This window comes from Hylobates moloch, unplaced genomic scaffold (genome assembly GCF_009828535.3).
Source record: "Hylobates moloch isolate HMO894 unplaced genomic scaffold, HMol_V3 SCAFFOLD_4, whole genome shotgun sequence".
Taxonomy (NCBI): Eukaryota; Metazoa; Chordata; class Mammalia; order Primates; family Hylobatidae; genus Hylobates; species Hylobates moloch.
In genome coordinates this window covers 85659421-85673121 of record NW_026652279.1, presented here as the reverse complement: position 1 = coordinate 85673121, position 13701 = coordinate 85659421, and the positions used below count along the sequence as shown (strand labels likewise).

Sequence of the window (13701 nt, the reverse complement as noted above, 5' to 3'; positions counted from 1 at the left end):
TATCAGAAATTACTGTTGTGCAGATAGAGTTGTATAAGTATTACAGGAGTCTAAAAGATACTCATTATGTTAATACCCTGTGTCTTAGAATCATTCACAATACCATGGGAGAAGTGTAGAGAACAGAATTTTGAAGAACACACCACTGAAACTAAGGCAAATGAAGCATATTGGACATGCAAAATTCCTTTCCACATCTATAGTTATTCAACATTTGTTACTGAAATGAAAGTGTTCCAGTGCCATTCAGTTCTACTAATTTGGGGATTTTTAAAAGTTAAGAATAGGCTGGACCTGGTGGCTCACGCCTGTAATCCCAGCACTTTGGGAGGTCCAGGTGGGTGGATTGCTTGAGCTCAGGAGTTCACATCAGCTTGGGAAACTTGGCAAAACCCTATCTCCACCAAAATTACAAAAATTAGCCACTGTACTCTAGCCCAGGTGACAGAGCAAGATTTTGCCTCCAAAACAAACAAAAAGATTAAAAATCATTAGAAGATTAACTAAAAACTAGTTAGTCCTAGGCGTATTTGATTTTAAAATTCAGATTGTCAGTATAGTCATATCTATTTGATGGAAAATAAATTGGTATCTTTTACTGTGAGGAGAAATATTTTCTAAAATGAAACTGATCACTTTTCCTTCTGTAGATTTGCTTCTTTATTTTCTTTCCTTATCTCAGTTAAAGGTATCACCATCACACTCTGATGTTTCCTTTACCCTGTCCCAAATAGTTGTTAAAATAGTTGTCTAAAATAGTCTCATTACAGAATGCCTTGAGTCTGTCTCTACTTGCATTGCCACCATCTTGAGCTCAAGCGTTCAGTCGTGTAACTAAACTCTTTAGTTACTAGTTTCTTCCTATACTGCTGACAGAAAGTGGTCTTTCCAAAATAGAGCTAATTCTGTCTGCGCCCTGCTTAAAATCCTGTAGTGGCTCCCTGGTGATGATAGGATAGTGTGCCATGTATGGCTCTACTTCCTGCCTACCTCTTTGTCTTCATTTCCAGTCACTTCCTGTCATCCCTCATACCCTACGACATAACATTCCAACTCCACTTTGCTGACTATTGCATGCTTCTTTATACCTCAGACATTTCTCTGTTGCCTGGAATGACCTTCCTTTCTTTCCACTTTTTGCTTAGATAGGCTCGGCATTATCCAACTTAAATGTCACATTCCTCATAACTTCTCCTAGACACAGTTGCTTACTACCCTTCCTGTGCTTCTCACACTGCATTCTCTATGAGCCCCCCAAGATTCTCTATCATGATTATTTCCTTACATTATCTGCCCCACATCCCACTTAGTACCTGCCATGGTGTCAGGCACATTAGACAATATGCTTGGTAAATGTTTTTTGAATGAATTGGGATCTTATTCTAAAAAATGATGTTCTTATTTTTGCTCAAAATGTAATTTTTTCTCTATAGTTGATAGTGAATGATGATTTATAGATTTATTGATTTAATTAATATTTACTGATAATATATTCAAAGCAATCATAGATGTCTGTCAGAGTCTCCTCTCTTGGATCCTTACTTAAAGAAAACTTTGACATTTAAAAGATGAGTTGCATATAAGAGCATGATTTCTTGTCCCTAGAACGTGTAATATTCTTCATCTCCCACCATGAGGAACATTCTGCTAGAGATGGAATTTTTCAACAGTATTTTAAAGCTTTAGATCTCTTTTAACTTGATATTCAATTCAACAGATGTAAAAGTTAGACCCGCAGATTGACTCAAAAGAGTCTGACAGTTCTTTATTAAAATAATATCATTATACCTTTTAGTAGTGTTTGTATTAAATAAAGATAGCTTTGTCCCAAAGGCCAAACTTCTAACTTTATACTCATTTTGGAGATTTCTTATCTGGTTTATCATTTGTGGCAGTTTTTTGTTTTGTTTTGTTTTATCTTGTTTTTTAGTGGGGGGGGAGTGTCATTCTGAAAATAGAAATTGACTTCCTATCCCTAGTCAGTGTGAACCCAAAAGAACTGCCAGTTTTTTTGGATAATGGTTTACTCAGCTATATCTGTTTTATTTACTGCCTGGATCTGGACCACCTCAAGTTTGTCCAGCTAATTAATCTTCTCAAGAACTTGTATCTTAGCCACTCAGTGAGCTGACTTCATCTTTCAGCAATATAGTTCATAATATATTCAAAAGCTCTTAATGGACAGTTTCCTTACTGTTAGAATATCTCCCAAATGTACAAGCCTCCTTCCTCATAGGCCCCCACACATTTATTGTCTACATTCCAGGTGTTCATTTTATACTGCTAAGCTGTATGGCTTGCAGTACTGAATCAGTAATTCTGGTTAGAATATTTATTCCAGCGAACATACATATTTTCTGGTAAAAATATTCTATTACTTTGCCCACACTCCTAACTATATTTTTGTTGTGGAGGCACATATGTACAGCTCCTTTGGGGGCTACCTCTTAATTAACAAGGCACAGATTGTCATGATAGAATAGAAATGCTATAAACAGTCCTTAGTATCATTTCTCCCATTTTATAACTTGCTTTAAATTATTCCTTTTGTCTTTCAAAACCATATAATTTTCTTTCAATCTTAATCTATCTTTGATTTTTACCCTAGCCCTCCAGTCCACTTTTAAACACTCTTATAGTCTATTCATCCATCCCCCAAGCTATAAAGGTTTTTTTCATAATTTCTCTTTGTTTTCTGCTTCCTGTGTACTTTTTGCTTAAGCTATTGCTTTTTGTCCCCTTGTCTGACCACAATAAGCTACTTTCACCAGGAAAACTGTCAAAATCATTCAACTTTGAATTGACCATTACAACCCTTCTCATAATCATATATTGCCATCTTATTAATGCCAAACTATTTATGTAGCTCTGCAGCAAACAGAATGGGCTTTGAGTTAGATGACTTCAATTTGGGTCCCAATTCCACCACTTACTGAATGACACACCTTTGGCTAGCCACCAAATCTCTTCAATTTTTATGTGTCAAATGAGGTAGTAATAACTAGTTTAAACAGTTAAGAGATTCAAATGAGACAGCATATATGTAAGTTATTTGTAAATTCTAAAGCTCTATATAAATTTTATATAACCTTAATTTGAATTAAAATATGGGCACTTGGGAAGGTATAAATAATAACTTATTACTGTAAACTCCTTAGTACTAACATATATTTTGCTCATAAGTTGGAGATATCAAATGAGTTAATTTGATTATGAATTTTTTGCCACATACAAAAAGGATACACTCAAACTTTTTGAGACATACACTTGTAAAATATTTGTCACGCATATACAGCTTAAGAGTTACTTATAGCATCAGTCAGTGGTTGTATTTTCATTATCTCTAGTAAAACATTGAGTTTACCTCTTTTTTGTAGTAATACTTCCAACCAAAGTGATTATGTAATTTTTGAAGATAGATAGGTCTTTCAAATTTGCGTCTGCTTGTGTTCTCATTGTCATGTTTAGTTTTTCTTTTGCTTTTGGGAGAATCCATTTATTCCTTCTGTCCAAAACTAATTAGACAAAACACATGAGTAAAGGTGTGAGGTTCTATGGACTTGAAATCACAATGGCCTTTTACAAAATACTGAGAGCACTGTTTGCAAATTGCAGTTTTGCTATTGTGTCAATTTTTTGTCATTCCTTTTGAACAAAGCATTAATGAAGCATTTGTTTATATTTTTCTTATGATGGAATGATGGTATTTGTAAAAAACTATAAATGGTCTTGTTGCATAGGGTTTTTTGTAAGTTCATTTTAAAAATTAGCTTCTGAGAAATTAATGCAATTTCATGTTTTTCCTAATTTTACTTCAATTTGTTACATATTTAAAAACTCATACACAAAATGTATGTGAATAATTCTTTATATCAAAGCCTTATTGTCTAAATTTACATGAGTTTAATTATGACCCTTTGGCCTTTTACTTGTTTTTTCTTTGTCAGAATTCAAATCTTTGAGTAGTCAACAGGTGATAAATGTCCCATTAATCTTTCTGACTCCCTAGAACCTGAGCATGAGAATTGCTGATCAATTACACCAATTGTCTCTTAATGAGCTTCTCACATCTGCCTCTTATTTCATTAGTTAACTGTCTGCCCAAATATCTGATCAGATGGAATACTAGTACCTTTTTACAGCTTGTTCTGTCAGTCTGTACAATAAGGAGATAGGGTTGTTAGCAAAATGGGCACAAAAGGGTATTTATCCACTACCTACAACAAATATACAAGCTAGTGTCTAGAAGGCATTTGAGACTGTTTATTGAAATCACCTTAAGAAACGAAAATAACTGGTTTCACTTTGGTTTTCCATTTAGCAACAAATAATGTTAAGACCATGGCCTTTCTTACTGTATGATGCTTTTACTGATTACATTTATCATCAAAGGAAGAAAAATGATAGTATTTCTAAAAACTATGAATGTTCTCATTACACAGAAGTTATTTTTGAAAGAGGAAAAATCTATTTATTAAGTTACTTTAATTTTAAAAACAGTGAAAAACTTTAGAAAATATTTTTAAATTATAAAACATCATAATTAACATACTCTCAACAGTGTTTTTAATACTTAATTACCTCATTCTCTATGTTGGCACTTTGAAAAACTACCAATTAAGATCTGCTTTCTTATCATATACATTGTTATACAGCAGTCATACTTTTAATTGGAAAAAATCTTGATAACTTCATCAATACATATAAGAATTAATGTTTGAACTGTTTATAGGAAATATATGTTCTTAACCTGTAGAATGGGAATAATAATACTATGTCACAGAGTATAATGATAATTAAATGAGACCATGCACGTAAGGCACTGTGCCAATGTGTTAAATATTGCCCAGCACATAGTAAGTGATCAATGAATAGTAGCCATTATTACATAGACATTATTACATTCAATTTTTTTTCTTCTGCTATCTATTTGAGGAGATTGGAAGTATAACAGTGAAATATTTTATAAGCGTTGCTTGATGTGTTAATCATACATTTTTATTATTTTTAAAATTATTTAATAACTGATAAGCTATAGAAATTACCTATTTGTAAATTAATTTTGTCTTTTGGAACAAAATTTAGGCAGAACTTCAATGATTATTGTTCTTTGCTACAAGGAAACAACCATATAATAAATGTCATTGGAGTAATAGCAGCTATACTGAGCTCATCAATTTTAATAACCTTCCCCACCTTGTTTAAATGTAAGAAATGCCTCACCCAAATAAACAACCAAAGCATGAAGTCAGTTTTCGACTATTTTCACATAATCTTGTGACAAACCCACAGCCAATATCATACTGAATGGGCAAAAACTGGAAGTGTATCTGAATAGTTTTAAATTATTGCTAAAAATGTATGCTAGGTGAACATTTTCATTCAGTTTACCTTAGGAATTCTATGTAAAAGAAAGTTTTTTTATAAATTAAAATTATATAATGAATTAACTCAGAATGATAATTTCTACCATTGTAATTTCATTTTGTTTTAACCTTTCTTTGTTGTAGGCCTTGTTTGTATGAAGTCCAGCACATCTGTGGTTGAGCTTGTTATGCTGCTTTGTTCTCAGGTACAAAATCTCATTCACTCAGTTACATTAATATATGAGGATTTTTTGTGACTAATAATAAAAAGTATGTGTATATATATGTGTATGTTTATATATTTTTAAAATTTCCATCTATTATCCCATAGATGGAGAAAATAATTTATGTTGAGTTTTATTAGTATATAGATTATCTTACCATGTAAATATTGACTTATTCTCCCTCTCCCTTCCTCTACTCTTTTTGGCAGTATTATTCTCCTACCCTTTCGATTCTTCCATTGTTTCCTATCATATATATGTATATAAAATACGATATAGTATCACAATGTATAATTTTTAAATGTATTATTATCTTGTTTCTTCTTCTCTTATATTTGAGATAATGAAAAGTAAGTTTTTAAATTCCATACCCAAAGTGTATGATACAGCTTATTAATGAATCATCTTTGATATAAGACCTTGCTGCTTTCTCTTTTTAAAATGTAATTTGTATATGTCAGTGTAAATTCTAAAAATCTACTTGAGCTATTTATCTTTAATAATCAGAATCAAAGATAAATGATAATTGTTGGGTATTGTTTCTTTTTAACAATTACCGGGAAACCAAAAATAAATGTAAACATATTTTCTGATTACTTAAATAGGAACCTATTGGTCTTTCTTCTCACCAGCTCTGTCAAGTCTCCTAGCAGTCCTGATTATTCTGATTATCGTATTAGTGTTAAATATTTTTTAATATCAGAATGAAAAAAGAGCTTGTGTGTGTTTGTAATAAGCAGTTATTATCTTTATTCATAGTTGCCCCAGTAGAAAGAAACATATATCTAAGCTATTCCTGATTACTGGCCTGAGGTTTGCCTAGAGCCACAGCTAACTTGGAAACAAACAACAGTATGCATTCAAGTGATCCTCTAAACCATCAGCAAAACTGAACAAAACAAATGAAAAACTTACCGATTATTTTCAGTTTTCAGGTTGACTTTCTTCAAGAATATATTCCTAGGAAAATCATTAGGCCCATTTTCCTCCTTATAGCCAGGAACATATAATATTGATAAGGAAGAGGTTCAAGAAGACAACATCCCTGCGAGGAGGTCATCTGCAGGGCATTTGAAAATTTTGTCACCTACTGTTGAAGTCCTGAGTTCGAGAGACTATCTGGACCTTTTCGATTCATGATGATGCACAGTTCTGTAAAACGCTTTTATGGAAAAATAGCTTAGAACTCCTTCTTCCATAGCCCTGTGTTTCACTGCAGTTCAGAGAAATAAAGAGGAATGTAGCATTAAGATCTAGTGTCTTTGATGGCCTCATCATCTAATCATAGGTTTAACATTACTCATTTGCTGGCTCCAGGAATTCCTGCCATTAAGGGCCCTAGAGATGAAACTTTGCCTCAGATATTGATTGAAAGGAAGAGTGAGAAATTTAAGCTGTCTATGCAGTGCACTTTCTTTCAATGTTTCAGCAAAGCAATATTGTAAACACGCCTCTCGATTTGATTTTTAAGTTGAATTTTTAAAATAATTCAGTGTTTTTAAATATTTTAAGTGTTTAATTGATTAAATGCACCTGATTTAAGTAACTTAAGAATATATGCTTATTCTTTAAAATAGCTCCCAATTGTTTTTGTTATTTTCTGTTTAACTGAAATAATGCTTTCCACTAAATATTTTTAATAAAACGAATAATCCTCCTTTATTCCTATTCAGGGGGATAAGTTTACTATTTTACTGTGAAATTAAGCTTCTAGAACTATCTTTGTAGATCATTACTTTATTTGTAAGGACACACATACCAAAAAATGGACGTGTCTTCAACGTTTCTTAAAATAATGTGCCATTTTTCTATACTACTTAAATTCGAGATGATTTATATCCTATTTTCATCCATTAACAGGGCAACATAGCAGTAACATACCTCTGAAAAGAGAAATAAATACAGTTAATGATGCTGTGGAGATTGCTTGGCATAGCTCTCTCCAAAGCACTGTTCTTCTACAGCCTTTAATGCATCTCTTGTAGAATGAAGCACAGTCCCTGTAGAATTAGTACAGTTCTGTAGGCCATCTTTGTGCCAAGGCAGTAGGTAATCCTGATGAACCTTAAAAGCTGCAGAGTTCTGAGTTCTTTTTGTTTTGCTCTACAGACAGCGCTTTGTAAGTCTTGATAGCTCCGTGTAATTATCATGAGCAGTATTAATACTAATAAAAATATTTGAAAATCTGAATGAGTAACTTTAAGTTACTATCTTGATATACTATGTGTATATTTTTCCACAGTGAGAAATCCAACTAAGATATTATTCATATTGTAATTTAATGCTGGTTAGAATAAGTGAGAATTCTGCAAATGGAATTTTTAATGTATTTATTTGCATAAAATATGCTTTTCTTTTTCCAAATTTAGACAAGCCATTGAAAGATAAAAATTTTTTGAGAGACCAGGCAGATAAGTATTAAAAAGGGAAAAGAAAATGCAATATTGTGTTTTTTATAGGATTTTGTTTTTCTTTGCTACAACACTTAGATGGCTTTTATTTTTATGCTTCTCATTTTCATTTTGGAAATTTCCTGTTAGCAACTACATATTATTAAGGACATTAGCTTTTCTTTCTTATCTGAGCTCCTGAATAAACTTACTATTCCTAATAGTTTGTGCCCAAAATATGGTCTAAATTTACGTGAGATCGTATTGCAAGTGTCTGAAGGTACTTGTCAAGGATAATTCAGTTCATATGGGCAAACTTTTAAACTCCAAAGGATATATCATCCAGTCTACCCCCCAGTGTAATTTTACATCTTTGTCGAAAACATATTTAAATCTTAAGAAGAAGCTGTTAATATTATCATTATGATATATTTATCATGCCACAAATACCCAAAACATTTTTGACTGTATTCTGGATTTTTTTCTGATATAGATCTTATGATACAAATATATTTATTCTTCTTCGCTTTTATTTTGTATTAAAATTGACGTTAGTAGCATTTTAAAAATTGGTTTCATATCATTTTGAAGTGAAATGAACTAAAGTAAAAAAATTAATATCAAATCAGTGCTTAATTAGGGAGTACGAGGTCTTCTACAGATTCTTCAGTATATCACAGGTCTGATACTATCTTCTATCATAGCTTTTTAAAAAAAGTTTTATAATTAGATGTGATTGAGGTGCTTATTCTCTATGTGTACTTATTGGTTTATTACATTATTTTTACTGTATTGTGCTCTTTGATGAATAGCAGATTTAGTTTTCAAGTAAACTTCTTTAGGTACTATAATAGTTCCTAATTACTTCCAGATTTTTTAAGGAAGTCTGCATAAGATATACTCCAGGAAAAGTGGACTGATGTTATCCCATAGCATTTCTTTAAGTTTTTATAAGTAAAGCTTAGCAGATGTCACTTGCATTTTTCTGTGCCTTATCTGTCAATAGAAAACATTTTATAAATTGAGAAACTGTACATTTAAAAAATTCTTAGTATTTAAGTGCTTTCTGACTGGAGGCAATGATTAAGCAAATGCATGCTTAGTAAGTCATTTCTACTCTCACTGAAAACCTAAAGATGTATAAGTAATATAAAGTAATAGGCCTGCAAGTCGTAGTTAGGTATCTGTGTATGAAGTCACTAACATGAATTATTTTGTGGTTTGTTTGAATTTACTTTTTTCTAAATAACTCATATACTTAAATAAGAATTTCAGTGACTTCACTGATGTGATCAAAGCATTAACCCAGGACTTCTAAAGACAACACTTGTAAAAGAACCACAACTAAAGAAAATCTTTTTTTTTTAATGATTTGGCCTTTGAACATTTACGTTTTTCATTTTTCCTCCAGTGTGATATAGCTGAGTCAAATAGTACAAAAGAAAAAATATACCTTTCTTCTGCTAAATACAATAAACCTGAGGCTGAGTGAGGTACAAAGACATAAGATAAGAGAACATAGAGGCCTATTAAAAAATATTCATTATAAGTACTCAATAGTGAAAGGATTTTTGGTGTGTATGGTAAGAAGATTTCAAATATAAGAAAACCAGGGATGGAGTAGATGTTTTTTCCCCATTGTCTTTGGAAATATCATGAAATCCTAATTATCATGATGAAGTTATGTCACATTTAATTTGGTAATTAGTTATTTAGTGACTACATTTTTTAAGCATTTTAATGGTTACTAAAGACTTACACATTGTTCCATTTCTCACGTTTAGTGTTATCTATGAAACTTACCAGTTTTGCAGCTGAATTTGAATTCAATTAAGAACAATAAAAAATTACGACCTGATACTTAAAACTGAATATAAATGAGCAGTTACCTTTGTGTGGTTCAGTAAATGGGTCCTATGTACCAACAATAAGATTGTCATGGAAAGGTTTATTGAGGTGAACTAAAAATGAGCCCTGAAGATGCAAGGTATCCTATTCAGCATAAGCAGAGGAGAATTGGGCTGAAGAAACAGCCTGAGCCCTGTTTCTTTGGAAACCTGAGGTCTGGAGAGGAATGAGTCTGTTCAGCAGTGTCTAATCATTTGGCTTCCCTGGGCCACACTGGAAGAAGAATCATCTTGGGCCACACATAACATACACTAACACTAACGACAGCTGATGAACTAAAAAAAAAAAAAAGTCTCATAATGTTTTTAAAAAGTTTACGAATTTGTGTTGGGCTGCATTCAAAGCTGTCCTGGGCCACGTGCAGCCCATTGGCTGCAGGTTGTACAAGCTTGTGTTACATGCTCAAGCCAATTACCAGCCTCATTTATAGCACATCAGAAATTAGGTAGCCATATGTGATTAAGGTCAAGGGATAGCAAAAACAATTTTTTAAAAAAATAGAAAATTTAAAAAAAGCAGAAATTAAGTGACCAGGCAATATGTAATATTTATTTGTTTACCTAGGGTATTATCCATTTCCAGGCAATGTGTAATCCAATAACTTCCTCAAGAGTATTTTTAATATAAAATATTGTAGTGTGTTAATAGTATAGAATTAAGGCTAGTAAGAAATGTCTAACTTTTAAACAGTATTGGATAGTTCATGATCATTGACTATAGATTCTGTTTTTAGAAGAGCCACTTTTTCATTTTCTAATATTTAAGAAATCCCTGCCTTTTTCTCTAAATGGTGGGTGACCCCACCTCTTATCTGTGGTATAATGTCATTTCCAAGTTAAAGGGGTCAAATTTGGGCATTTAATTTTTTTGGAGTGGCTATGTTATATAATCTTTATTGCCATAAAAGTTTGTAATATGTCCTAAAGTATAAATAAAAGTTAAACAGGATGATGAAAATACAGCGAGGCATAAAGATTATAGTCAATTCAGATAACAATAAAGATTTAAAATTATTAGAGAATATGGAGAAAGCTATATACTGAAAATGTAGACATTTTAAAGGAAAAAGAGTATCAGTAGAAAATAATCGGGAAATCTGTATTTAATATATCTTGGGGAGAATCAGTACAGAACAGATTGCAACAGGAAGACAGACTCTCTCTCTATGTTCAATTACTTATAGCATTCCTGGATGAAAATTTAATCAAAGATTTAAAGAGCATATAATTCAAATTACTTTTGATTCATTCTATGAGATATTTTATTGTTGGATTCTTTTTTTAAACTCTTAGAGAAGTTAGCAGGTATAAGAAATTTTGAGTCAGTCTCTTTTGGCCAGGCCGGGGGCTCATTGTAACCACACTTTGGAGGCCGAGGCGGGCGGATCACGAGGTCAGGGTCGAGACCACGGGAAACCCTCCGAGATTGCGCCACTGCACTCCAGCCTGGGCGACAGAGTGAGACTCCGTCTCAAAAAAAAAAAAAAAAAAAATATTTTTTCTAAGCTACCTGCAATACATACAATACTCACACATCATATAACACTTATATATAACAACTTAGCACATAGCCACCTCAAATTATAGAGGTAATAGTTTATGAATAAACAAAAAGTTCTGACCTCGTCTGTTAGAAATGATAAACTAAGCCTGGGTGTGGTGGCTCACGCCTGTAATCCCAGCACTTTGGGAGGCCAAGGCAGGTGGATCATGAGTTCGGGACCAGCCTGGCCAACAAAGTGAAACCCATCTCTACTAAAAATACAAAAATTAGCCAGGCATGGTGGTGGGCACCTGTAGTTCCAGCTACTGAGGCAGGAGAATCTCTTGATCCCGGGAGGTGGAGGTTGCAGTTAGCCGAGATTGCACCACTGCACTCCAGCCTAGGCGACAGAGCGAGACTCAGTCTCAAAAAACAAAAACGATAAAAAAAGAACAACAGTCTTTTTTTTTTCTCATGTCTAACTTCTCATAATTCTAATAAAATTGAGAGAAAAAAGAAATCAATAAGCCTAGGCCATCTGCAGGATCATTTTTAAGAGTGTTTAATGTCTGTGACAGAAGAGAAGGAATGTAGAATATTCTGAATCCCTGAATCCCTGACACTAAGCCCACCTCCCTGACCTAAAATTTCTTTCCATACTTTGCCTCAAAATTCACATTTCCCTTTCTCCCAGTATTTTGGTTTATTTTTCTTTAATCTTTATTTTCCTATGTCTACATTGTATAAGTTTTTCAGACAAATTACAACAACTTTGAAAAATAGTGAAAACTGTATATTTCACAGTTTTACCTCTAGTACACATTCTCTTTTTTGGTGGTAAATTTTCTTCATTTTTGTCTTATGCATATTTCAATATGCTTTATTTTTATTAGCTATCATATAATAAGTAGTTTTCCATATCCTCTTTTTTGTTACATTGTACATTTCCTCATGATCATTTTTTCTGTGGTTTCGTTGTTTAAATAATTAGAGACTCACAGGAAGTTGCAAAAATAGTACACAGAGTCCCATGTACCCTTCCCTCAGCTTCTTCCGATAGTAACTTCTTACATATAACTGTAGTAGAGTATCAAAACCAGGAAATTGATATTAATGTAGTACTGCCAACTAGATGATAGACATTATTCAGCATTCTCTATTTTTTACATGTGTTCATTTGTATGTGTAACTCAATACAATTTTATTCCAAGTATTAATGAAACCAACATGGTTGTTCCTATACCTCATATCTTCCCAATTGTTTCAAACTCTTTTATTTCACGAAGCCTTTCTGTATTATTATTATAAGGTTCTAATCTCTGCATCATTCCCTTAGCATCTGAGTGCATAAATCTGGATGATAAATGTAGGTACCTGTTTATATGTTTTAATTGGATGCTCCTATATGTGATTAAGATTTTCTTTATCTTTTGTGTGATATGATTTTCTTTATCTACCACATTTCAGTTTCCATTAGAATAAGCTGCATTTCTAGTATTTCCTTCTTTTTGAAGAATTCTATTCAGCCAACGGAGGAAATAAGTATTGTATAGTCTCAATATATTTAATTAACATTTATGAAGAGCATTTAAAAGCATACATTGTTTATTTACAACAATCCAAAAGAAAAGACTACTTAAGGATAACACAGAACTTTGCAGTTTTCTGGAAGTCACTTTATGGATGTTATTCATTTCAATTTTGCTACAAATTTACACCATACTAAAGATCACTTTATTTTTCTATTGCCTTTTGTTGTGCTTACCACTATGTCTTCCAATCCTAGTGTAAATATCCAGCATATAGTATAGGTAGTTATTAATGACATTTTGAGTTATTTTATAAATAAAAAAGAATATATATTAGCTAAGGTGATTTGTTATTTATTTTTATTGTGATAAAATACATAAAATGTAAAATGTGCCATTTTTACCATTTTAAGTATACAATTCAGTGGCATTAATTAAATTCACAATGTTATGTAACCATCAACACTACAATGTGAAGGTTAGGGAGGCCAGTCCCCCTACACAGTCAAAAATATGCATATAACTTTTTACTCCCCCAAAACTTAACTACTAATAGCTTAGGACTAGTGACCAGAAGCCTTACCAATAACATAAGCCGTCAGTTAACACGTTTTCTATGTTATATGTATTATGCATTGTAATCTTACAGTAAAATAAGCTATAGAAAAGAAAATGTTATTAAAAATATATATAGATACATTGCCTGTGTGTGTGTGTGTGTGTGTGTGTGTGTATATATATATATATATATATATGCTGCTTTTTCTAATTCTAATATAGTCCAAAAGTACAAGAAGCTGTT

At 32.3% G+C, this 13701-nt stretch overlaps 1 protein-coding gene across 4 annotated transcripts in view; it reads left to right on the top strand.

The window, feature by feature from the left end:
- Nucleotides 1–13701, top strand: part of NBEA (neurobeachin) — a 736578-nt gene that overhangs the window by 356774 nt on the left and 366103 nt on the right. For all 4 annotated transcript variants that reach the window (XM_058437671.1, XM_058437670.1, XM_032150485.2 and 1 more), the window contains one exon: nt 5511–5572. In XM_058437671.1, the coding sequence (XP_058293654.1) occupies nt 5511–5572 (62 nt within the window). The remainder of the gene's footprint in view (nt 1–5510; nt 5573–13701) is intronic.